The sequence below is a fragment of the Eurytemora carolleeae genome, unplaced genomic scaffold (assembly GCF_000591075.1).
Source record: "Eurytemora carolleeae unplaced genomic scaffold, Eaff_2.0 scaffold342, whole genome shotgun sequence".
NCBI lineage: Eukaryota > Metazoa > Arthropoda > Copepoda > Calanoida > Temoridae > Eurytemora > Eurytemora carolleeae.
In genome coordinates this window covers 60,713-88,144 of record NW_019396284.1, presented here as the reverse complement: position 1 = coordinate 88,144, position 27,432 = coordinate 60,713, and the positions used below count along the sequence as shown (strand labels likewise).

At 31.5% G+C, this 27,432-nt stretch overlaps 1 protein-coding gene across 3 annotated transcripts; it reads right to left on the bottom strand.

Moving 5' to 3' along the window:
* Nucleotides 1–230: 230 nt before the first annotated feature.
* LOC111700146 (uncharacterized) lies at nt 231–26,899 on the bottom strand. 3 transcript variants are annotated; one of them, XM_023470967.1, is made up of 31 exons: nt 26,632–26,899; nt 21,704–21,759; nt 20,644–20,825; nt 19,869–20,154; nt 19,666–19,728; nt 18,898–19,086; nt 15,865–15,959; nt 14,012–14,132; nt 13,771–13,847; nt 13,404–13,698; nt 13,012–13,120; nt 12,526–12,616; nt 11,777–11,824; nt 11,216–11,412; nt 10,801–10,975; nt 10,189–10,331; nt 9,603–9,791; nt 9,072–9,127; nt 8,649–8,713; nt 7,991–8,106; nt 7,587–7,709; nt 7,306–7,438; nt 6,975–7,075; nt 5,631–5,716; nt 5,116–5,197; nt 4,146–4,234; nt 3,721–3,770; nt 2,945–3,069; nt 1,772–1,856; nt 1,323–1,407; nt 231–1,021 (listed from the first exon to the last, which is right to left on the bottom strand). In XM_023470967.1, exons 1-31 carry the CDS (start codon nt 26,645–26,647, stop codon nt 905–907), a joined length of 3,645 nt encoding a protein of 1,214 aa, XP_023326735.1. In that variant the 5' UTR covers nt 26,648–26,899; the 3' UTR covers nt 231–904. The 3 variants fall into 3 exon arrangements, 2 of the variants coding, with proteins under 2 accessions (XP_023326735.1, XP_023326734.1); XM_023470966.1 differs by lacking the exon at nt 26,632–26,899 and adding an exon at nt 23,102–25,126; XR_002764924.1 differs by lacking the exons at nt 231–1,021; nt 1,323–1,407; nt 1,772–1,856; ... (1 more) ...; nt 5,116–5,197; nt 26,632–26,899 and adding an exon at nt 23,102–25,126.
* Between the last annotated feature and the right edge of the window lie 533 nt (nt 26,900–27,432).

The following is a 27,432-nucleotide window of genomic DNA, read 5'->3' as shown; positions in this document are numbered from 1 at the left end:
TAAAATAACTATACGAGACGGAGAGATACAGTGAGACTCATAAAACTGTGAAAGATGACATTTGCACACCCTGATGTGTATTTGATTTTATTATACAGCAGTTTTACCAGTCTGCACTTTGGATCAATCTATTTCATTTTCTTCAATTATTACATATAAAGCTGTCAATCTTTTTTTTAATTTAATTTATTCTAGCTTGCCATTTTTTGGTGAGAGGAAATCAAGTTTACTGCAGAAAAAAATATGTTTATTTATGTTATCACCAGAAGATAAATATTCTACTAAATTTATGTTATGCAAAAAACAGGTTTAAATATCACAGGTTTGGTTGAGATCACATATACTGAATTTTAAAACCAACGACGTGCAGTAAGGAATATTTTTGAAATAGATTATGTAAATATGTTTTTTTTTTTGGGGGGGGGGGATCGTAACTATTTTTGATTTCATTCCATTTTTCACGTCTTTGACTTCAGCAAAAACCTTCTATGCAAAAACATTATTATAAAAATTATGACTTTTTTAAAGGACTCTCTTCAAAACACTCTTTCCGTGAAATTTTTCAACTATAAGCAAAATTTGTTATTTTGTACTCTACATTTACGTTTTTGGATTGTTAATTAATGTTTGGTTTAAAATCAAAACTGTAAAAATCAAAAGAAATATTACTTGCATGTAAAAAATAAGTAACATTTCAAAATGTTGTCTGATATTAAGCAATTGTTTACATAAATTTACTACATGTTAACAATTATATGAAAGTAATGAATAAAGAACATTATATACTTGATAGATATTCTGACAATGGGTAAATGGCATCTCATAATATTTCTTAAAAATTATCTTGTTTACTATATAAAAATCAAAAAAATTTTGATTTTTGAAAGAAAAAAATAATTATATGTTAGCATTTGTTTTGATTAGTTTGACAATGCTGAATTTGTTCATCGCTTGTACAACCTCGTGTACTGTAGTACTCTTTTATCACACAACTGTACTCAACAAGACAGTACCGTACAACCTTAAAACAATTCCTGGTATGTTTCAAAAAGTTTAACAAAAATATAAAATAACTATTTTTTTTATCAAAATCTGTCATATTTTTAGTCGATTCATCGTCGTATATATCAATACAACGACGAAATTCGATTTCAATTTTGATTTTTACCAATCTCTCAACATTATGGATTCACGTCGTGGAACAAAAAGAAGTTGTCAATTAACAGCTTCTCTTTTTTTGCAAGCTTGCAATTTAAAAAAAGCTTCCTAGAATTCAAAAATCAAATAGAAAAGTCGTTTTCATTGTATTAATAAAATCTTACATTTACACCAGCTGCAGTACACTTAGTTTTCATCCAATCCGTCCACTGGCAACCCTGTACAGCACGAAGGTCAACTTCACGCCAGCTAAACAAATTTAGAATAATTGAGAGTCACATATTGAACGGAGCTGGGAACTTTTATGTCGGATATTATAATTTTGATTGCTTGATTTCGATATCCATTTGGGCACTTTTGATTTGAGGATTTATAAAAACTACGATCTTTTCAAAATATCTTCATTTTAGTTATTCCTCCTCCTCTCTTCAATCCCTGACTAGGTAAAATTACCATGTAGGATATCGAGTAATATTAAATTATTCTGAATATAAAAGATCAAAATCAAGCATTGATCTCGATACCCACAATGGAAGAGTTCCCAGCTCTGAATAGTTTAGAAAACTAAAAAAATGACTTCCCTGTAAAGTGGAGATAAAAAATTATTATTAACCTGGTAAAACAGCTTTGTTCCTGGTATACTTGAAGGAATGTGCTGTTATACTCACTACTTCTACAACAATAGTTCTCATCCAATCCTTAAATTGAAAAAAAAATTAAATGTGGATTTTTTGAAAATATATAAATACCGGTTTAGAGGTATTTTAAAATATTCGACAAGGTTTAGTCAGGGCAAGTGCAGTTGATGTTGTATCAATGGTTTACCCTGGAGTTTACCTTGTGGTTTAGTTATGGTAAGTACATATGTTGTATCTATGGTTTACACAGGAGTTTACCTTGTGGTTTAGTTAGGGTAAGTACAGATTTTGTATCTCTGGTTTACCCTAGAGTTTACCTTGTGGTTTAGTTAGTGTAAGTACAGATGTTTGTATCTCTGGTTTACACAGGAGTTTACCTTGTGGTTTAGTTAGGGTAAGTATAAATGTTGTATCAATGGTTTACCCTGAAGTTTACCTTGTGGTTTAGTTAGCGTAAGTACAAATGTAGTATCTATGGTTTGACCCTGAAGTTTACCTTGTGGTTTAGTTAGGGTAAGTATAGATGTAGTATCTATGGTTTGACCCTGGAGTTTACCTTGTGGTTTAGTTAGGGTAAGTATAGTTGTAGTATTTATGGTTTGACCCTGGAGTTTACCTTTTGGTTTAGCTAGGGTAAGTATAGATGTAGTATCAATGGTTTGACCCTGGAGTTTACCTTGTGGTTTAGTTAGGGTAAGTACAGATGTAGTATCTATGGTTTGACCCTGGAGTCTACCTTGTGGTTTAGTTAGGGTAAGTACAGATGTAGTATCTATGGTTTGACCCTGGAGTTTACCTTGTGGTTTAGTTAGGGTAAGTATAGGTTGTATCTATGGTTTACACAGGAGTTTACCTTGTGGTTTAGTTAGGGTAAGATGTAGTATCTATGGTTTGACCCTGGAGTTTACCTTGTGGTTTAGTTAGGGTAAGTATAGTTGTAGTATCTATGGTTTGACCCTGAAGTTTACCTTGTGGTTTAGTTAGGGTAAGTACAGATGTTGTATCTATGGTTTGACCCTGAAGTTTACCTTGTGGTTTAGTTAGGGTAAGTACAGATGTAGTATCTATGGTTTGACCCTGAAGTTTACCTTGCGGTTTAGTTAGGGTAAGTACAGCTGTAGTATCTATGGTTTGACCCTGAAGTTTACCTTGTGGTTTAGTTAGGGTAAGTATAGATGTAGTATCTATGGTTTGACCCTGGAGTTTGAACAACAGATCTAAACCTCTCATATCTTCAGCGCGACATTCTAAGGTCAGGGTCAAATCTTCAAACCTAAATAAATAATGTTTTTATTTCTGACCATGAGTTGAGTTCCTCTGTGTTCTGTATTATTGAGTAAGTCGACAATTTAAAAGTGTCCCAACGATTCTTTACAGAGATCTATATTTTATTTAAACATAAATATTGGATATATTTTGGAGGATTTTCTAAAATTACTGATGAATTTTAAAAGGATAAACGGAAAATAAACTATAAAAATATATACCAAGATAAAAAAGGCCCCGATGCAATTGAGCACGTTAATATTACTCTTATGTTAAATATTAGTTAAAAATAGCATTGAAAGGAATTGAGTCTTTGCTAACAGACTCAAATTTTCTTATCCCTAAATCTTTACAACCTGATTGTGAAACTTTTGATATTTATTTGATATAATTAAATTCATAATAAGAAATTATTTAAAATTCGGTGATGGTGATGGACCAAACCTCTGTAGAGTGAAAAAAGTAGATGTTAGTTCCACATTTATTGAAAATATATTTCGGTCTGGGTTGACCCTCGTCAGTTCTTGAGATTTTTTCTGTCACAAAGTTAAAAACAAACACATTGTGTTGCAAAGATAAAGGGTTTATGAAATCATAGTTTGTGGCAAAGACTCAATTTCTTTCCAAGATATTTTATCTTGTAAATGAGGTTTCTTACTTTGAGAAAAATGAAGAAATACATCGTCGACCATACTGTGTACATTCTCCCTAAAATAAAATAAATTTTCATTTCATTTTCGTTACTCAAATTCTATTCTATAAACTGACTTGGGAACCCAGCTTTGCCTGAGTTTTCCCTGAAAAATGCACCTCAGCTTAGAATCTTTAAACCAAGCTAAGAACATTCCCGTGGTTATCCCAATTTCCCCAGTCAAAATTGGTCTCTGGGTTCATAAGTAGGTATAATAATCGGACATGCAAACAGACAAACAAACAGAAATTAATTCTTATTTTATTTTTATTTTTCAAAAGTCAGTATATTGAACGTAGACGTAACCGCTTTGTCCTTATTCTTTAGATTTTACTTCTTTTAGAGTTAAATTAAACGAAAAAATCAATTTCAAGAAAATTTTCTTTACTTACCTTTACACAAATATTCTCAAGAATGGATCCGTTGTTAGATAAATATTTTCCACCAGAACAGGGTCCCTCTACACCAAAACTGTATTCACCTAAACAATAAAAAGAAAAATATTCAAAATGTTTTTTCAATTTAAATTCAGAATGCACACAACAATAATTATAGGTTTTAAGGATATAACATAAGAAGTACAATTCACAAAAAAAGGTTTAATTTAAGTGTATCATTGTGATGGGAAATGCAACTCATTAGATTAAGTATAGGGGCACTTTAAATTATGTCTACAGTCACTTTAAATATGAACTCATTACTCATGCCTCGTTAATTACATCACTAATTTACGTAATAAATAATAAAATCTAATAAAGTTGAGGAATCTGAAGAATGTGTATTCAGCTACTGCTCATGAGAACAAACCATTGACGATCCTTTTTTTCAAAATATAATTTCACGTTTTGTGCGTAGAAAATGGTTTTAGCTGAATCATAAATTCCTTTGATAAGGCTTGGCAGTGGCAAGCAGGATAAAAATTGTGATTCTCTTGGTTAGATGTTTTAGAAGGTATACCATCAATGTAATTGTAATTTGCAGTATTGCAATTATTCTGCAAGCAAGTCTAAAAAATCTGCATGCAACTATGTAAGTATCGAGAGAAAAAAATGTTAAACCTTCAAACGAATTTTAACATAACGCTATACCATGCGCAGTTTTTTTTTTGACTATTTTGCAAAAGCTTTTTACTAAAACATTAGTTTTTGACTTTTTTACTAAACAGTGGACACTGTACATTTGTTCAAATGGTTTCAATGACATAACAAAATTGAATAATGAAGAATTCCAAAAACAGATAAAGTTTGCCAAAATAATTTCTGTGAACACTAAACAATAAGTACAGAGTGATTTATGTTCTTTTTAGGCAAAAAATAGCAATGCCCGACATTTAAAAATATATAAATTTTTAATATTTTTGACCTCCTAGGTTCAAATCCTTTCTCCTGCTACAGGAAAATAATTTCTTAAAGTCTGGAACTGATTCCTCGTACACTATTGATATCTGCCAGGAATAGAAACATTTAACTTTTAAAAATGAATCTCTTTATTGAGATTGACATATAAAGACCAAGATTTTAATTGGAATGGTATTCTCTGAAAAAAGGGTAAAAATAAAGATTGGGTAAAACCTTCTTTAAGCAATATATGGTTGTTGAGAAACCCAATTTTTAGAATAAGCTCTCGAGCGCGAATGGTTTTGGAAATTCTCTCAACATAAAAAATTTGGACTTCAATCTAAAAATAAAATAAAGTTGAATATAATATTGATAAAATAAAAAAGTATATATAGATAAAATCATTGTTTTTTTTCATACGTAAAGCTAGGAACTGAGTTCTTGCCTGAAACATATCAAGTTAATCTAAGTGAAGTACGCCACAAAAATTTTTTTTTTCGGCTCAATTTGTTTATAGTTTCTTTTAAATAAAATGCCTCCCTTGTTGTTCTTATTTTGTAGAAAAGCATCATATTTTCTCCAATCAGGTTCCCGGACCATTAAAACAGGGATATTTTCTACTCCATCTATACAGATAATAATTAAAAGTAGAAAATGAAAAATACAATTTTGCAACAAAAAAATGCAAAAGAGTTGATTAAAACTGTGTAAGGGAGAGTCCCTGTATTTGATGTAATTATTGTATTTATCTGCCAACTAGGTTTACAAGACAAAACAGTGTGGTACACTGTGATTTACAAACTAGACTTGAAGGTGCGCCCAAGAGTACTTTAGATCAGTTAAGTTCATAAAGAAGACTCAGAAGAAGAAACAAAACCTGATCACTGAGAGGAGACTTTAAAATTTAAAAAAATATTTTTATAAAATGACATTTCAAATCCTATAAATTTTCAAAATATTCAAGATCAATTGTGAATATTATTATCCCCAAAAAAAAAAATCAAGTTCCTATTAAGTAAGTACAATATCATTAAATGAAGAGACTGACGTAGATATTTTAGGTCACCCTTCATTTAAACACGGGCATGTCTAATTCACAGCTGTACCCTTTAAACCTTTATCTGTTAAAATAAGTGGAAGTTTTACAGCTAGAAAAGTGTTTAATTTCTTTCTTTATTGCTTTAGAAAATATTCTCAAATCCCTTTTATAAAGAATACATTAGAAATCTGGACATCTCTATATTCTAGATAATACGAAGGGTTTAAGGGTAACATTGCTAATTTAAATATATTGAAATCACGCCTACAGTCCCTTTAAGACGTACGCCGCCAAGAAATTGAAAAAAAAAATCCACGAAGAATGTGGAGATTACGTCAGAGATAAACTATTCCATTCTGTTTAGTGTTTCGTAAAACTAGAAAATTCTGGTCAGTGAAATAGTGAGATACTGTGACCGCTCCCTACTTTAAAATAAAAGTAAGAAATTTGTCCTGTGTGGACCTAATCATACAGTGTGGACCTAAACTTATTACCACCAATTCACAATTACTAAAACTTTAGTTGTGTGTGAATCATAGCACTGTTTTTTTTTCTTGGTTTTTTGAAATCAAACTTTATTGTGTGAAATAATGAACTGAATAATAAAATGAAATCTAATCTTACTTTTTTATGCTCGACGGTAAAGTAATTGAAGATCTTTTTTATTTCTTATTTTAGCTCTGGCTGGTCAAACGGCTGGACCGAATTGGATGAAATTTTTTTCAGGAAACTCAAGGGTCATCGGGGGTGACATAGAAATCTAAATCCGAAATTTTAAAAATTCCACGGACAACGCCGGGAACTTCGTTAGTTGTTTATAATCTTGAATTAAGAGAAAAACTTACAAGTTTGTTGATATTTTGAAGAGTTGATATTGTATGGAGAGGATACCCTCCATCTATTGACTGGTGTTGAGTCTAGTATCACAATACCAGATGATCCAGTGCTGAAATATAATTTGACATTCAGAGAGCTTTGTTTCCATTTTTTGACGTGAATTTCTTATTCAAATCTTTTTTTTAAAAACAAAAATGGATTTTTGTTGCTTATTTCGTTTTCAATATATTTTTAGCTATAAACAATAATACATTTTCATGATTCCGCGCAAAATTGTTGAACATTTAGTAAAGCCATTTATACGTTTTTGAGAAACATAGAAATGTTTTAAAACTTTACCTCTGAGTGATATTATAGAAATGTGTCCTACTGAGAAGAATTCTACAAAGAGGACTACTAGAGTTTACAACTAGAATTCGTCCGGTGAAATCAGAGTTTTCGTCTATACTACAACTAGTCTCTACTCGTCCCACTAAAATTATCATTAAATGATTAAAAACGATTTTTTAAATTTTAATTGGTAAATAGTAAATAATATCTTCTTTTTTAACGTCAAGTTCAAACCTTTTGATTGCAGAATCAAAACCACGTGTTTAAACCCAAAATGGCGGATAAATTACCTATGAATTGTCGTCTTCCTGTATCGTGAACTGGAAACGCGGCAAGGATTCCTAGATCTACTTGTGTTGAGTCGTCTTGCAATAAGAATATATACGGCTGCGTTGAATTGTTTAACTTGAAACCTAAATGATAAAAATTGTTTTTTTGACCAAACAATTTATGATTTTTTCTTATTTCTTTACTTAAACATTTGATGAAAAAAAAATGGGGAGTTTAAACAATCAGAAGATTGTCTGACAGTTAAATAATGTAAATTACTGGGGAGCAATTTAAATAAAAAGTGACACACAATTTTCTGTTTTTTGACCTCCCTTAGTGTCACATGAGGTCCAGCAAACAAATGTTTCTATCCAAGTAACATATTAAGGAGGCATATATACAAACTAAATATATTGACTCCTACCTACAAGAGCTATAAGTGGGGGAAGAGCTAGAAGTGCGGAGAGGATAAAGAATATTCCAACCCGTCCTGTTAGTGAACTACTTATTCCAAACCCAGCGCGTTCAGCTACATCATTCCTAAACAGAGATGAAGTCTTTGACACGAACTCAAATCGTCTAATCCATAAATGTATATTCGCAACATGATGGTGTAACTGTAAACCCTTGATATTTCAAACATAGGCTAAATGATTTAACAGAAATTATAGTTTGAAATATCTAAGGTCTACAACATTGGGTTTCAATGATATAGAGATTATAAAATCAGAATTTGTGGCAAAGATTCAACTGTGAAAAGATGTATGTCAAGTTATTTGTTATGTTGCAAAGGATATTGTAATTTATAACTGATTTATTTCTAAGCGTGCGTGGAAAACTATCAGAAATTTATCCATTCATCTTACAAATTCCAATACAAACCTTTTCATAATAAATAGAATGAAAACGACTATCGTGTCACAGTTGTATATAGTAAGTAAAGTTAAAACAGAAAGTTCAACTATTTAAAATTAAACTCATGATTAGTTTTTTGGTTTTATTTGACAATATTAACGATAATGCAACAAATATTCATTATTTTCTTATGTTAAAATTATAATTTTTATATTTTTTTTTCAAACCTATTTTTTTCCGAATTTTCTTCCGAATCCGAGCAGAGAGGAGAGAACAGGCTCCAAAGCGTATCCTGGAGAAGAATTTTATTTTATATTATGATTTTGTCTGTTAAAATTCTAAATTGATATTCTGTGGAGCCCCTGATCTGCATACTGCAGTACTGTGTGTACTGCAGCCTGGTTCTAGAACAATCCACCTTACTATATGAACTCATTGTATATTCTATGAAATACAGTATTCTACAGTAGCTTGTCTTGTTCACTTGACAGTAGTTCTACAATTCAACAATTTCAGAGATTGGGATTATAAAGCTAGTTGTTGTTGTTAGTGGGAGACACCCCCTCCCAGTACAGTTTAAAAAAGGTTAATAATGGCAAATGGTAAATGCATTGCCTCATACATTAAAAAAGATTTTTAAATATTTTTACCTTCAGTGGATGTTTGAGCTCATAAGATAGAAGAACAGTTAGCAACCACATACATACTAAACAGTAGACAATACAGCCAACAAAGTTGACAGTTAAAAAATTCATTTTCAAGGAGTTGGAATAAGTAGGAAGGGTGTCTTTAATTTGTATTCAACAATCTTTAAATTTGCAGAGCTGTCTTTTGATATTTTTTTATTTAAATTTGTAAAAAAATGTACACAGCAAAAAGCGGAAAATTTATGTTTGATGGGTCAAATTGGGATCGAAAGTCACATCTTGCTGAACTAAGAACAAAACTGTTAATTTGCGGGGTGGGGGGAATGAATGTGTTTTCTTTCTTTTGAATGTCGTCTTTGTTTTATCTCTTTTTCTATGCGCAAACCCTAAAAAAGCACTGTTTTAATTAATAATAACGGACAGAAAGCTAGATATATTCACCTAATGTTGAGAAACTATAGAAAACCAGAAAACTAGATATATTCACCTAGTATTGAGAAAACTATAGTAAACCAGAAAGCTAGATATATTCACCTAGTATTGAGAAAACTATAGAAAACCAAAAAGGGTCCAACACATTGCTGTTGTAGTTGAACTCGGTGAATGTGACCAGAATCCAGACCAGGACTAGGACCAGGAGTAGGACGGAGTTGTACAGGAGGACTTGACGTCCTAAAACTCTATTCTGCCAGGACAGCAAACTTTTTATATTTATCTCAGGGTCTAAATGAGAAAAAATATCAGAGACCTAATTTAATGAATTACCAACCGACGTTTTAAATCCATAAATCACCGATTCAAAGTTAACGATTAAATGGAGAGTGAAGCGGCGATTCATGATTTGAACTGGCGGTACGTAGTTCAACGACTTCTCGCAATTCATAAATTCCTGTCCAAATTACACTTATATAAACTTTTATTAAAAGTTCGAGATTCATTTACTTTTTTAATTCTATAGCATTTTATTTTATTTTGTTTTATTTTATTTTATTTTATTTTATTTAATTAAATACTTGTTTTCCACTTCGAATGATTAAATTTGAAATTGGAATAATATATTTTGATGTTAGATACAAGTTTTTTAGAAGAACAAAATTATTTAGATTTAAAACTTGTTTACCTATTGCTGGAAGAGGTTGGAGGGTTGAGCAGAATGGTTTGATATGAGAATGGCAGGATGGGAAGAATAGACCGGAAAGAGAATTGAAAAATATTGACGTGTTTGTCTCGTTAATCGCGCGAGGGAGGGACGAATTCTCACTCCTGAATTTTAAAAGTATGGTTAATTATAAACCTCAATTTACAAGTTAAAATTTATAGTTTTAATCCCTGACTTGACTGATAGAAATTCTACATGTTTTCAATGAGAGCTCATTTTTTTCCGGAGAGAACATTTTAAGTTTTTTTATTTAAATTATGCAACTTAATAAATTAGGTTTACTACATAAACTGAAAGCTAGAGGGCACTGCAAACCAAGATGTGTACGCTCTCACTAAAAAATCGAGCAGTATTTTGACAATTACTTCTAGTGAAACAAACTCGTTGCATTTTTTAAATAAATATGTCAAGGGCTACAAAAAAGTAAGAGTAAGTTAAACCAAAGTGAAAGGCGTTGCGACAATCTCAAGTGGAGTCTGTCTGTTGGTTTTCTATAAGACTGAATAGTCGACAAATAAGTTTGTTAATTTCAAATGAAAACAATAGTTTTCAAAAATAATATTTAATAATCACCTGGCATAACTAATCTGAGAGATGTATCTATTGAAGAGCTGTAGAGGACCATCAGGACGGATTCCATCCTTCTCATCCGGTCCTTCAATACATGGACTGCCGGGTTCAGAGAATACAAATATATTCTTACTTATCTCTGATCCTTGCATCTTTAAGGACTTCGGGGAAGGAGAACCTTAAAGTTAAAAGAATTTAAAATTTATCACAGCTTACAAAGATTCAGTCTGCTATGAAATAATTGCAACCTTTAAATCACAATAAACCAATCTAAGTTCTGGATTATGGATTTGATGAATGTGATATGGTTATCCTCTTTTAAAATTTACAGCTTAGTTTGCTGGAAAACCTTGTAATGAAATCATTGAATTGAATGCTAAAGTAATTTTATAGATATACAATATAATTTCGGACCTACCATCTTTATCCTTTCTAGAATCCGAATTCTTGACCAAATCTGCAGTATTGAAAGATTTAAGATTTTGCGGAGCTAGGATGGTTCGATCCCAACCTATTTCTTCTCCAGGTACTGCGTTGAGTATAGTCTGGTTCCAACCTATCTCCTCATGTTGCTGATTATCCACAGTGTTGAACCCAGATGTAAAATAAGCCAATCTAATAAAATAGTTAAAGGCTGAAACTTTATACAGTGAGACCCCCTAATAACGAATACATCGGAAGAATTTATCAAATGTCGTCTTGACAATTTTTCAATGAGTATTATACTATACTACGTAAATTTTAGTATTAGCGAAAATAAATAAATATCCATGAATATGCAAGAACAGTTTTAAAGAGTTCCATATAATCATTTAATTAAAAAACTAAATATCTGCAACATTCCATTATCAGAAAGTGAAGAATACGACATTTGATGAATTCTTTCGATGTATTCGTTATTAAGGGTTTCACTGTATCAATCTTCCATGATTTAGATATTAACGACATTATTATTTTTGCATTAAAATTTTTACTTTACCTAATTTCTCTTTCTGGAGTCCCTGACGGTCTACTGCCAGAAGTTGATCTAAACGCACTCGGATTTAACAGAAAACTAGGACTTTCGATCACAATTTGACTTTTTCTCTATTCTACTTTGTAGTGGCTGTTTCGTTTTTAATAAAATATATTAAAAAAAAACTATAAGGTAAGATTAAAGATTGTTGAATTATAAAAAAAATGTGATGACAGCACTATATAAGGAATGTAAAAGTTTCATCTAACAAATGGAATTAAGTTTTTGCCACATGCTCAATTTTTCTAATCCTTTATCTTTTAAATCCGACGATGTAAACCTTTGATGTTTCAAACTCAGATTATTCGATCCAACGGAATTGAAATATCTAAGGTCTATTTGCTTGAAAAGATATAGGGATTAGAAATTCAGAGTTTGAGGCAAAGACTTCATCACTGTTGGAGTATCGGAGCCAAATTCAACAATTAGCAGCATCATTCATCAAATTTTGTAAAATGAAATTTAGGTTTGGGGTAGTTCATAATAACTATTTATAACACTGTTATTTTGGTTCGCAGTCTTTGGACAGAAATTATCTCTTTATCGAGAAGGTTCAAGCCTTTTTGGATTTAATTTTGTCCTGAGCTTTAGCACGTTTATTTCACGACGAAGTGATTAAGAATGATAAGGTACACAATAGTTTCATAAAACTTAAAAGGGACTAAAAGGACGGGCCCCCTTCCCCTTTTATCAAGGAATATTTAAATATTTACCTGTAAAGTCTAGTAAATGAGAATCCAAACGTTACAAGGTTACAGAGTAGTAGGATAGTGAAAGGTATACAGGACCAGTAATCCAAGTAAACTGAATAATATAAATTCAGAATTTTATCGTATTTTTCCATTTTGCACAGAAAATATGCACCGCAAAAAAACGTTTCATCGGTATTAAATGAAAACTATAATATATTCTCTGCAATACTGTGTACAGTTTTATTTCAACTACGTTAACAAGCCATGCATGTCTCTTCCTCTAAAAGGAGGCAAAAAAAATAGTAAATTAAAGAAATCTGTATGTATAATAAAGCTCTTGATTCATATATTTATATTTTTATGTTAGCTATAGCTGACCAAACGGCTGGACCAAATTTGTGGAAATTGTTTGTGGAAACTCATGCTTTGCTAAAATTAATTCGAAAATTTGTCTAACGGGTAAAAGCCGGCACTTGAGCTAGTGTCTATTAAAATAATTGTACCTACCTAGTATAAACGAATATGCAAATATTCTAAATATAATGTTGGAGAGGGAAAATGGAAGATAACACAGAAATAGCTGAAGAGATGAGTTTAGGAAACCTAAACCACATTCCTAAAAGCAAATTATTAGCATTTTTTTGGACTGAAAAAAAATTCTCATCGCTTATTTGAAAAGCAAAAATACATTTTTCTTAAATAAAAAAAACAGAAAGCAAATGTTTACTCGCCTAAATGTTATTTTATCGTTGAAATCTTATTTCAAAATTTAAATTCTGCTCGATCAAATAGTTTGAAATACAAAAGGTTTGCACCATCAGTTTTCAAAGATATTGGGATTAGAAAATTAATTTGTAGCGAGTAATCAAATTCTTTTCAATTAAAGTGTTTTTATTAACCTGATTAGCTAGAAGAGGATGAATGTTAAGATCAAACATTGATTTTATAATTGACAAGATTGAAAATGTGATCGCTAGCATTGGTATTGAGGGAAGGCAAGCTACTCTGCCCAGATTATCCTCTATACAGGAAGACGACGTGGACTCGTTCCACGGTAGTGTAAGAATGCCCCGTAACATTAAATAAAGGATAATTATCAGCTGCAATGGCGCCTCAATAGACGCAGTGATGGATTTTATCTCATGTGCCTTTCTTTCAACTTCACGATACCGTCGCCGCTGTTCCCAGGAACTCCTTAATTGAAAAAAATCATTGGAATAAAACATTTTTTCATTTTTTTTTTTGCTTTAGTCTAAAAAAAAATACCTTGGAGTGATCAGTAGTAGGATATAGCATAGGGTTGGAATAAGGGGGAACAAACAGATATACAACAGAATCAAAACCTAGTTATAATTAAAAATTTTATAACTAATAATAATTATGATAAATGATATCTGCAAAATAATAATGATAATAATAATTATTGCAGTCAAAAAAAATAATAATAATAATAATAATAACAACAACAAATATAATAATAAAATAATAATAATAATAATAATAATACCAGAGCTTCAAAGGTTCCCCTTGTTTTGAAAATATCCTTGTAAGTGCCTAGGCCTAAGTGTAATGGAACAGATATACTAGGAATCCAGCAGGTTACAAGCAAACATATTCCATACGGGAAACTAGAAATAATATTATATGTTCAAAGGGACTAGAATTGTAATTTAAAGTGACCCTCCAATAAAAGATGGCCATGCTGATTCAAAACGGAAAACTGAAAAGCTTTGTCTGATATCAACATTTATAATTTAGAAAGCTGATTGTTTTTAATTGTGGTTTCTTTGCAAAAGAGACTTGCGCATTTCTATTGCAGGAAAGCATACAGTTAAACCCTACATAAGCCATACATCGAAAGAAATTATCAAATGTCGTATTCTTCACTTTCTGATAATGGAATATTGCAGATATTTAGTTTTTTAATAAAATGATTATATGGAGCTCTTTAAAACTGTTCCTGCATATTCATGGCTACTTATTTACTTTCGCAAATACTGAGGATTACGTAAAATAGTATAAAACCCATTGAAAAATTGTCGAGACGACATTTGATAAGTTCTTTCGATGTATGGTTCATTTAGGGTTTAACTGTATGCAAATTATTAAATTAAAACACGTTATAAACTATAAAAACGACAATATTATTCAACATTATTGATCAGATAAAGGTTTTAAGCTTATCGCTGTGAATCAGGCATTTTCATGTTTACATTTGGATGGTCTCTTGAAATTACACTTTCAGTCCCTTCAATAGCGTTTATTTCATAACACAAAATAGGTCAAATAATAAAACAAATGTTCTATGTTTGTATAAATAGTGTATACAATACAACGCACGGGCAGCCGTAGTACATTTGAATTTCCGAGCCGGGTCAACCTATCCGGTCCAGACATTGGGTTAATAAAACAGACACTCCATAGGACTAGCCGGTGCAACAGGGTTGACGCGGTCAGGCATTAGGTTGAATTTACTTTTACGTAACATTGTTTAAGCCTATCCTTTGTGCATATGATGATGTTGAAAACACAGTAGTTTAACTGGTAACTGGGAAATCAATTTATTGAGTGAAATACGTCTGTGGACACTGAACAATTGTTTCATGTATATTGGATTATCAAAATCATGGCATGAGGCGCAGTTCCTATTCAACAATTTGTCGAAAGAAAATTACTTTATCTGAATATTGAAATTGTCAACATTATTGTTATATTATTAAAACCCCAAAATTTAGTAAGTGCGTAAAGCTTAAAGCCATGCATTTTTTTGGCTTGGGGAGTTTTTCAAGTTTTATCAAAGATGTTTCTGAAAAACTATACCTGACAGAGCTAGGTCCATCTAGGATAAGATTAATAGCTTGTATAAAACTATACCTGACAGAGCTAGGTCCCTCTAGGATAAGATTAATAGCTTGTATAAAACTATACCTGACAGAGTTAGGTCCCTCTAGGATAAGATTAATAGCTTGTATAAAACTATACCTGACAGAGCTAGGTCCCTCTAGGATAAGATTAATAGCTTGTATAAAACTATACCTGACAGAGTTAGGTCCCTCTAGGATAAGATTAATAGCTTGTAAAACTATACCTGACAGAGTTAGGTCCCTCTAGGATAAGATTAATAGCTTGTATAAAACTATACCTGACAGAGTTGGTCCCTCTAGGATAAGATTAATAGCTTGTATAAAACTATACCTAACAGAGTTAGGTCCCTCTAGGATAAGATTAATAGCTTGTAAAAAACTATACCTGACAGAGCTAGGTCCCTCTAGGATAAGATTAATAGCTTGTATAAAAACTATACCTGACAGAGCTAGGTCCCTCTAGGATAAGATTAATAGCTTGTATAAAAAACTATACCTGACAGAGCTAGGTCCCTCTAGGATAAGATTAATAGCTTGTATAAAATCCATGACTACATCCCCCAGACTGATACCAATATCAACAAATAGAATCTAATTAAATAAATTAATTAAATTAAATTATTGAAAGATACCTTGCAGGTTCTCGAGGTAATTTTGTTAAAGGAACTGTCGTTGGTATTTCAAGTAACCCTTCATTTAAAGAGGAACATGCACCATTCACAATGGTACCCTTTAAATCATTATTTGATCAATATTGGGGAAGAAATCGTCATTTTCAGAGCTTCAATTTTTCTGTAGCGTGAAATCTGCAAGTTACTATTACAAAGAAACATTTGTTAAAATAACCCATTTGTTCATGGATAAGTCCTTCGTTCTGATCAGACAAAGCTTTCAAGGATACCGTTGTAAGTCGGACATGCCAATTAATAAATGGAGTGCTCACTTAAAACTATGAACAGTCCCTTTAAAACCATCTCTTTACAAAGAAATGTCATGTCAATTGGAAACTGTTGTCTTTACATAGGTTTAATAGGCTTTCATGTAATTCTGGTACCTTGTTCTGGAAAATTCCGGAACGATTTTTCCGAAAACTTTCCGGAACGAAATTTCGGAACATTCCGGAAATTTCCGGAAGTTCCGGATTTCCGGACTATTCCGTAATTCCGGAACAACGTTCCGGAAATTTCCAATTTACGAGAAAAAATCGTTCCGGAATTCCGGATTTCCGGAACCTTTTCCATAATGGAAATGGAAAAAATTTCCGGATCATTTCCGTACGTAAACCGTAACCCGGAATTCCGGTGGAAACCCTAATTAAAACCATCTCTTCGCAATGGAATGTCATGTCAATTTAAACCCTCTCTGGATTCAATGATTTTTCAAATATTCTGAGAGTGAATGATACATTTCATTTTTTATATTTTGATAAAAAGTTGTATATGCATACACATGTATGTGTATAGGTATGTGTATATATAGAGTTACAATCCTTATCAATATATAAACTGAATCCTAGATATGTGATCTACCATCAACCTTTAATCCAGGCCTAACTTACAGGCAGACCTTGATATATATATATCAGTATTTAAACTTAACATTTTTTAAAAATATATATATATTTTTTATGTTATTCATATATATATATATATATATATGTACGAATAAAATGTTTTTTAGAAGATTGTGGGGCACCCTTATTCTTATTAACACTCTTATCTTAGCTTTTCGTTTTAAAAACTAAAAATTGTAATCAAAATATCCGAAAACTGTCTTTTTGAGTCAGTGCTTCCAACTTAATCAGATTTAAAGGGAGTGACCAGCTATGTAAGGTAGTTGAACTGAGTATGCAGTGTTGTGGCAAACTTCTTTCGGATTCATTTTAGACATATTAAATTTTTTAAAGATCTGCAAATCCTGAGTTTGAGCGCAAATTCGAAGTTCAAAACTCCTACTTTGGGGGTAGATACGTTTTCAGAATTATTTTTTTTTAGTTATTAAATAACTGATTTAAATGTGCTAAAACTGCATTTCTTTTGATAAAACTTAATCTTGACTTTAGACGTCAACAAAATATTTTAAACTCAATAACAAGAAGTTCTAGAAGTTCTAATATCTCATTAAATATTTCAAACTCAATAACAAGAAGTTCTAATATCTCATTAAATATTTCAAACTCAATAACAAGACGTTCTAATATCTCATTAAATATTTCCAACTCAATAACAAGAAGTTCTAATCTCATTTTGGGAGTGCAATGTGCATATCTAATGCCTATTCAGTTAGAGTAAAAATTGTGTCTAGAAGTATAACTGCGATTTAAACAAAACAAAAAATTATTTTATAATGAACAGATATCAATAAAATTAGGATGAAAGAGCTGCTAAATGCACATTCTTTGTGTATTGGTCAGAACAAAGAAACAATATCTAAACTTTTCTAACTTTGTTTTTTTAATCTTTTTGTTTTTTTCATTGAACCAAGAATAATTTAATTTAGTGTTCATGAATAGATCAAGAGGAAAAATGCTCAAATAAAGGGTGAAACAAAAATATTGATTTTCTTCTCTTTTCCTGGAAAAATAATCATTCCTTTATGAAAAGCTTTTTTTATGCAACAATTTATATTTAATCACGCGAAACCAGATAATTTAGTTTTGATTTTCAGCTTAAGTACAAAGTATATGGAAGGCAAATACATCCGGTCACAAATTAGAAAGAAATGCTGGAAATTGTTTGTTTAGAATGCTGGAAAATAAATCATCTATTTTCTCTTACAAATGTGGAAACTTAGATTCTAGAAATTATTCAGCAGTTTATTTAGTCTTCATAAGATAATTTTTGTTTTCAGTGAATAATCATAATGAGTTTTGTTTTGAATTGTGGATTACACTAAAAAAACGCAAAATCAGGTTTTGTCTTGAAAACGCGACAATGATTCTAATTCAGGATATGTTCAAAAATTCAAAACGTAACATGCATGTTTTTATTAACGACTTTTACTCTCGATGGGCCGGGATCTTAAAAACCCAATCTTTCAATGTATGCCCATTTCTCACACTCAGTGTTAGAAATGGGCCAGCTGAATTAGTCTAATGTCTCCTGTACTAGTGAGGTTCCAAAACTGGATTTGTTATTTTGTAGAGAATTTATTCAAAAATGGTAGGAATTTTGTAATTAAAAAAAAAACCCTAATCTTGACCTAGTTTTGGGAAGATTAGCAAAAAATAGACACGCCCTAATATGAAATACGCCTACGTACGAACCAGAAATGCAACAAAGAATAAGATGTGCCGGAGGGGGGAGGGGGTGGGGTATAAAATTGATTAGATTGCCGTGATGATAAAATTAAACCGCAAAGGTGATATAAGGCCTGCAGAAGATTCAATTGGTTACACTTTTTAACGTTCACTGAACTGGGTTGAAAGGATAATTGGAAAAGTATGGGCGGCCCTAAAATGAGTAAAGAATTTTAAAAACTCAATAAACCTAGGGTCATCATCATTTTAAATTGATAGCCAATAGTTTACCTTTAGAAATATGAGCCTGATAAATGCATCTATAATCGGGGCCGTGAAGCTAGATTTACGCGAATTCCCCCTTTTCCCACTTCTTTCCTCTACTTGCAGTCCTTCTCTTCTTAGTAGTTTGTCCTGTGTTAGTTCTAAGTTGGAAGATTTGCTCTTTGACATAATTCCATCAGGTTCATCGTGTACAGCCTGTACAAAACAAAATGGAGGATCAATAATAAATACAAGATGGAGGATCAATTATAAATACAAGATGGAATATCAATTATAATACAAGATGAAAATCAATTGTAAATACAAGATGTAGGATCAATTATAAATACAAGATGAAAATCAATTGTAATTACAAGTTTGAGGAACAATTTTAAATACAAGATGGAGGATTCGTTATAAATACAAGATGGAGGATCAATTATAAATACTAGATGGAGGATCAATTATAAATACAAGATGAGAATCAATTGTAAATACAAGATGGAGGATTAATCATAAATACAAGATGAAAATCAATTGTAATTACAAGTTTGAGGATCAATTATAAATACAAGATGGAGGATCAATTATAAATACAAGATGGAGGATCAATCATAAATACAAGATGAAAATCAATTGTAATTACAAGTTTGAGGATCAATTATAAATACAAGATTGAGGATCAATTATAAATACAATATGAAGGATGAATTATAAATACAAGATGAAAATCAATTTTAAACACAAGTTGGAGGAGCAATTATAAATATAAGATGGAGGAAAAGTAATGCCTACCTTTTTACAAGAAAAGCACCAGGTTTCAGACCCTTTATCCATCTTTTCGCTTAGCTCTGCCACCTATATGATAGTAAACACAATAAAATTTTTAAATCTTACCAGAAAAAAAACATTTTTAGACAGCGATTAAATTCCTTGATTTACAATGCTTCGGTTTTGTTTGACCGTTTTATAACAAGAAAAGACAACACTAATTTTACCTGAAGCTCTCTGTAGTCCTGTTGAATTATTCTTCTGTCACTTTCTCCAACCTTCCGGTCATATCTCTCGGATATTCTCGCTTCCCGGTCAAATCCTTCCGAGCTTCTTTTCTGTCTGTCAGAGCTTCTTCCCTGCCCGTCCACTTCATCTGCTCCTCTTCTCTCATTTCTTCTGTCTTCTCTACGTTCCTCAGAATTTGTATCAAACTGGACTCTCAGAGATTTGTTGGAATTTTGAGAATCTTCGGACATATTTCTTCGTCTTCTCTTGCTATTGTTCGAGGGTCTAGAAAATTATCTTTTTAAGAAAATGACACATTTTACAAAAATTTTTGATATGCAGTTATTTTCCGAACCAGATATTTATATAAGCTTGTCTGAAAATATCTAAAACCTAAATATTAATGCTGTAGGAAAAATAATTAATGTATTTTTATAAAAACAACATTTTTTAAAAACTATACTTGATAATAAATAGCCTTTAAGTTTAAGTCGATTTAAACTCAAAAGCATCGAAGCATTTTATGGTCATGAGATGAAGATAATGGAGATAATGCGATATTTTACATTACACTGTAACTTTATACAGAATGTAAAATTTGTGCGACATTAGTAATATGACTTTGTGACCTCGTAGCTCCTTTAGTTTTGATTTTATGTGGAAGTATGAGAAAAGCAAATTTATCTGGTTAAAAGTTTCGTCTATAGAAGTTCTTCTAAATAATAAACATTACCCCCCCCCCCCTCCATCTGGAAACATTGTAGTGCACTATACCTGGATGTACAAGGACACTGTATACAAGCCGTATAAACAGATGTACCCTGTCTGTTCCAAGATGTCCGTATCTCCTCGTCTAAAGGGCCTGAAGGACCAGTAGGACTGGTAGGGCTAGGTAGAAGGACATCTAAAGGGACTGTTAAGGATTCTCTCCAACTGAGGTGTCGAACTGCTGGAACCTAAATTAATTTTTGATCGTCTTTGATAGCTTTCTAATAAAAAAGTGTGAATAAAAAAAGGTTTATCGGCAAAAGTGTTAAAGGTACACAACATTATAAAACTTACCAATAACTGAAAGTTTTAAAACAAATCATTTTCAAAGATTTTATCAACTTTCATATATTGTGGGACACCCTGTATGTAACGTAAAATATTCTTTCTTACAGGAACTGGATTTAATGAATTTGAACTAGGTGATTCAGGATTTAACCATGTTCTACAGATGTAAACTCCACATCATCACCACAGATCACATATGTAGAAAGTATTTCAGCGACATGGTTCAAATTCATTAAATTCTATCTTTGATTAGGTTAAGCTCTCTGCGAAAGGATGTTTAACTAAAGATAAACTAATGATAGAAAGATATGCGAGTACTTAAAAGATTGGACAAAAAATATTTCGTGATCACGTGACCAAAACACAAAAACCATTTCATAAAATGTTGCAATATGCAGGAGTTTACTCTGATTTCAGACATTTTACATCGCTAAAAAGCATATAGCTTAGCGCATAGATTAATAACAAAAACAGATAGAACACTAGATGTCGTCTTTTCAAGATTTAGGGGTTTTTCGTTCACAATAACCCTGAGGCAAGTTACGATTATTGCTTTTGTACGCCATAAATACTTTTCGGCGTAGGCGTGTAATTGTATAATCTTCCTAATTTTCTTTGAGATATATTGCTGGGAGGATGACTCATTAAGAAAAGAGTTTAAGTAAAAATAAAAACTTGCAGTGATCATGGTGGTTTCAGGTTTTAAAGCTTTAGCCAGGCATCGTACGTTTTCTAATGACACAATTTCAATATTATTAAATTCTTGATTTCATTATACCTGAAGTTTATTTTTTAATTCAACTTCTTCATCTTCATTGGTGTCAGGGTACAATTCTAAAAATATTAATTTAAAAAATCAATTCATAAAAAGTTGTTTAAAATTTAAACCAAGCTCAGTGCATGCTTGACCTTTAATCTCTTATGTTTCTATGTGCTTGAGAATACCAAAGCAAAACCACAAAAAGAAAGTATTTTTCTTGTTTCGCCCAACCCAACTTAAAGATGTAAAATTATGCACAATGTATCATGATGTATTAGCATGAAACGAATTGGCCTCAAAATTTAATTTATTTTTCTCAAAAAAACTTAGTCAGGAGATTTCTAATATTTGATTAAGGGGTTTTTTCTTTTCCAACAGGAGATTGCTCATTTTGCCTCTTTTTAAAGTTTAAAATTAGTCAAGTAGGATATGACAGAAATTGCAAAAAGGAAGACAAAATAATTTTCAGAAGACCTAAAAAACCGCATGTGTGGTAATATTTCATAATTATACAAGTTTAAGTTGTCTTTAATAAATCTGAGCAAATCACATTCCACAAGACAGAAGGAGAAACTGCACAAATGTATGCGAAATTACTGGTACGGGTTTGTGATCTAACACGCACTACGCACACAGATAAAAGAAGCACAATTTGGTCGCATACTAGAAATTTTAAATATTTCTCAATAGCTCTTTAATAAGAAGAGTTATGATTGAAAAAATGTAAGATTTAAATAAAACGATAATTTTAATTCATTTGAACTGTAAATGCTTTGTCAATGGTATTAACAAAGTGCATTAAAGACTTTTTTATTAAAGTGCATCTAACAGAAAGGTGACCACCCACTCAATTTAAACCAGTAATTATAAAATATTATCTAATATTTAGTATTTTTCAATTCATTTTAAATATGTAAACTTTAAACTGTTTTTACTTAAAGGGACCGTAAGCGTAATGTTAAGGGACCCTCAATTCAAAGTTGGCAATACCAGATTCACAACGCGCGTTACCCTTAAATACTTTGTCTGATCAGGTAGATATGAATAAGATATCTATGTTTATAATTTTATAAAAATACAGGAATTATCAGAAAATAAAGACCTTTAAATCTAGAAAAACGACGACATTTTCCCATTAATGACCAGAAAAAGGTTTCAAGGGTACCGTTGTGAATCGGGCATTGCCATTCTTGCATGAAGGTCACATAAAATTACGTTTACAGTCCCTTTCATTTACAATTACAAGCAAGAATCTCCACAAGGCAAGCAGTCTGGCAAGCCAACTTGCAAAGATAAACAGCTTAAATATTATTGGTTTTACCGTTAATAATGTTGCTTAAACCACAAAATCTTTAAAAACAAATAAAAATGTGAATATCTATCAAAATAAAAATAAACACAATCTTCTATATTTACCAATCTTAATCGCTTCCGGATTAGTTTCTTCACTAAAAACAATATTTTTAGATCTCGCCATGTTGAAAAATATGCGTATACACTATACAGTGCAGAACGCACAGATATTTTGCGTAGAACGCACAGAGCACTTTGTGGAATGTTAACACCGGCACTACCAACTTACAACTGATTATACCTGAGTACACACTGATGCCATACATACATCATACGCGGCAAAGATACAAATTAATCACCAAATATACGCTTTTTGACATTGCTAAAAAAACTACAAAAACAACTTTATTTCAGAAGTAAAAAATTTCTGATGATTTCGAATTGAATAAGTTGAATTTAAATGGTTAGATAGATGGATAGATGAGTCATATCTGTTGTGGTTTGCGCCAAGACGGGGTTCGTTCGGGTCGGATCACAGGCGTAACCAATTTGACCAAGGGGAGGGGAGATACAGGGGATTTACTCCCATTTAATTTAAGAATGGCATTTTCAATTTACAACGTTGCCTTTAAAAAGCTTTGTCTGAACACGTATAAGTGAGATATTCTTTTATATCTTTTTTAAAATTGATTATCTTCAATTGAGATTTTTTTTAAAAAAGGAGGATATTGAGAGAATTAAAAACATTTCAATCTTACAGAAACGCCAATATCTCAGAAAGAAGTTTAAAAGGCTACCAAATTGTTAATCGTGCATGCCCAATTTTAAATGGAGATTCATTTGAAATTTACACAACAGTCCCTTGAATTATTACAAGATTTTGTATAAGCTTTGTGATCTACCTTTCCTATCCCATCATCTTTAATCAACTAAACCTTATTTTACGTTTATCTTTTTGAAAAATATTTTAGAAAAGGAGTGTCTAGATTTTTTAATTGCTAAACCTATTCAAACTAATGTGAAATTTATTCAAGAATGTTTTGTCTCCTAACAAGAGAAATTATTTTAAAACCAGAGAATATATTTCTATTCTAGTATAGACATGTGGTTCTGTCCGTCGTATTTAAAATTTCTTTTCTAATTCGTTAGATATGAGTGCAAAATGGGATTGCAATTCTATTGTAATTATCGATTGAAAAGTCCCATTAATGTTTTAGAACAGTACAGGGTTTACATTATCTTAGAAACAATGGTTTAGAACAGTGCAGGGTTTACATTATCTGAGAAACAATGGTTTAGAACAGTACATGGGTTTACATTATCTGAGAAACAATGGTTTAGAACAGTACAGGGTTTACATTATCTGAGAAACAATGTTTTAGAGCAGTACAGGGTTTACATTATATGAGAAAAAATGGTTTAGAACAGTACAGGGTTTACATTATATGAGAAACAATGGTTTAGAACAGTACAGGGTTTACATTATATGAGAAACAATCGTTTAGGACAGTACAGGGATACATTATATGAGAAACAATGGTTTAAAACAGTACAGGGTTTACATTATCTGAGAAACAATGGTTTAAAACAGTACAAGGTTTACATTATCTGAGAAACAATGGTTTAGAACAGTACAGGGTTTACATTATCTGAGAACAATGGTTTAGAACAGTACATGGGTTTACATTATCTGAGAAACAATGGTTTAAAACAGTACAGGGTTTACATTATCTGAGAAACAATGGTTTAGAACAGTACATGGGTGTACAGTATCTGAGAAATAATGGTTTAGAACAGTACAGGGTTTACATTATCTAAGAAACAATGGTTTAGAACAGTACAGGGTTTACATCATCTGAGAAACAATGGGTGAGAACAGTACAGGGTTTACATTATCTGAGAAACAATGGTTTAGAACAGTACAGGGTTTACATTATCTGAGAAACAATGGTTTAGAACAGTACAGGGTTAACATTGTCTGAGAAACAATGGTTAAGAACAGTACAGGGTTTACATTATCTGAGAAACAATGGTTTAGAACAGTACAGGGTTTAAATTATCTGAGATACAATGGGTTAGAACAGTACAGGGTTTACATTATCTGAGAAACAATGGTTTAGAACAGTACAGGGTTTATATTATCTGAGAAACAATTTTCCCGATTCAGAAATATACCTTTTATACCTGCATCCCATCGGTTTTATAGATTATAAAATGTTTAGTTTTGTAAATTCTGTCAAGTAGAAATCCCCCCGCCCTTTAAAAAAGCACTTACAATTGAGATCATGTGAAATTAAGTCCACGGTCTCTTTAAGCTACACCTTTATATCTGATATTTTTAAATATAAGTTGAAATTATAATTCATTTTTTCTCTCTCAACAAACTTTTAAGACAGTTACAATTATTCCCATTCCCGGCTCAGTTAACTCATGAATGAGAAAAAAAACAATTTTTTCCTTTCCTGGATTTGCAGCTAGATTGAGGATTCTTTAAAAACACATTTTTTCACGTTTAATTATCTTCTTTTTCAAAATTGAATTATTTAACAACTCTCCACGTTACATAACCAACAGGTTTCATCCAAAGAATTTAAGTTAAGACAACAATTTTGTATGTATCATAAAAATTGGTGTCTGTTTCTGGGAACAACCCTGTTGTGGCAAATTTTCCAGATTTATCTAAATGCATCCTGTTCCGACATTGCAGATGCATTAGTAAGTGCAGTTTGGAGTATGCACTTTGGACACCTGGGGTAAGAATTGCATAATGCATCTCCGTGTCTCACTCTTCAGATTGAATTAGGGAATTTTAGGGTTTTCAATGAATTAACATTTTAAAGGTGCGTACTGCGTACTGCGTACTAATTGTTGCTTTGAGTCAATAAAATACTTTCTATGCATTCACCCTTTAGTATTTTAGAAGAATAGGAAAACTTTTAACCTTTATTCATCTTAATCAATAATTTGTCAACCGTTGTCAACTTGTCAACTACTAATCATCAATCAATGATCTTTAACAAGCCCTCAATCATCAGCTATCTACCATTAACCCTTGATTGTCAAATATCAACCATAGGCTATCGATTATAAACTACCAATTATCAATTATCAACCATTACCTAACAATTAACATTAACTTTAAACCAATCAGCATTTACTATAAACCATCCAATATCATCCATATAAACTGTAAACTATCAGACATCAACTAAAATTTTCAATCAACTATCAACCATTAACCCTTAACTTTCAAATATCAGCGATATTTAAACTACCAATCATCGACTATAAACTATTAGAAATCAACCTTTCACCATCATCATTTATCAACTATCAACTTTCCAAAAATCGATCGTATCGAACCATCAACCATCGATTATTGATTATTAAACAGTAAGAACCAGAAAACTGTAGAATATGAAGACGACAATAAAAAAATACTAAAGTGAACTTGATGTTGATACAAAGCAATATTTTACTTATTTAACTTATTAAATCACATTAATGAAAATTAGCCTTGGTACACTGCACAATTAATGTGTCTCATGTTCATCGGACTATTAAAATTCATAACTTGAGTAAAAAAGTCGTCTTTCTATTACAGAGTTTTCTGGTTGTTACTGTATGAATTATATGAGTTTTGAATGGCCTACCATTATTGTCCTCCATTAGTTCTAAAATACTAGGTATAGGAGTGAGTATAGGAAAGAATATCTCTGAAAAATCAAAAAAAAAATCGATGGTAAACTAAATTATTTGACACCAAAGAAAGAAACAAGTTAACAAATCAATGAATGGAACAAGGGTATTAAACGAATTCTGCACAGTCGTCTCTGAAGTCTTACTCTCAGTGAATAACCCTTTATGTACATTAAAAAAAACATCAGCTCTGACAGATGATGAAGCTAGTAAACCCTTTAAAAGACTGTTTAAGGACCCTCTCCTAAACCTGGGAGTGTTGAGCCGATGAATCATTATCATTATTATCCGAGGCAACTCTTTTTCCAGTGAGACAATTTAGCAATGATGAAATTTATGATTATGTAAATATTTCATAGTAAACCTATTATTTAAACGCCTTCTGTCAATACCACAGATAATTCTCAAATATATTCAATGATCATAAATACAGGGTAGGGATAAAACCTGGGGAGAAGTCTCAATTTTACAAAACTCCAAATGTAGTTATGTTTACACTATACATTCACAATTGTCCTATATACCTCAATTAAAACTAATTTAAAATTCGGTGATGGTGATGGACCAAACCTAGATGTTAGTTCCACATTTATAGAAAAAAATTTCCGTCTGAGTTGACCCTCGTCAGTTCTTGAGATTGTTTCTGTCACAAAGATTAAAACTATTTTTTGTCCTTAATGACATACGATACGGTGTCTAATTTTCCCTCACTTTAAAAATCTATTTTACAAAATGTACTTTAATATAAAAAATTC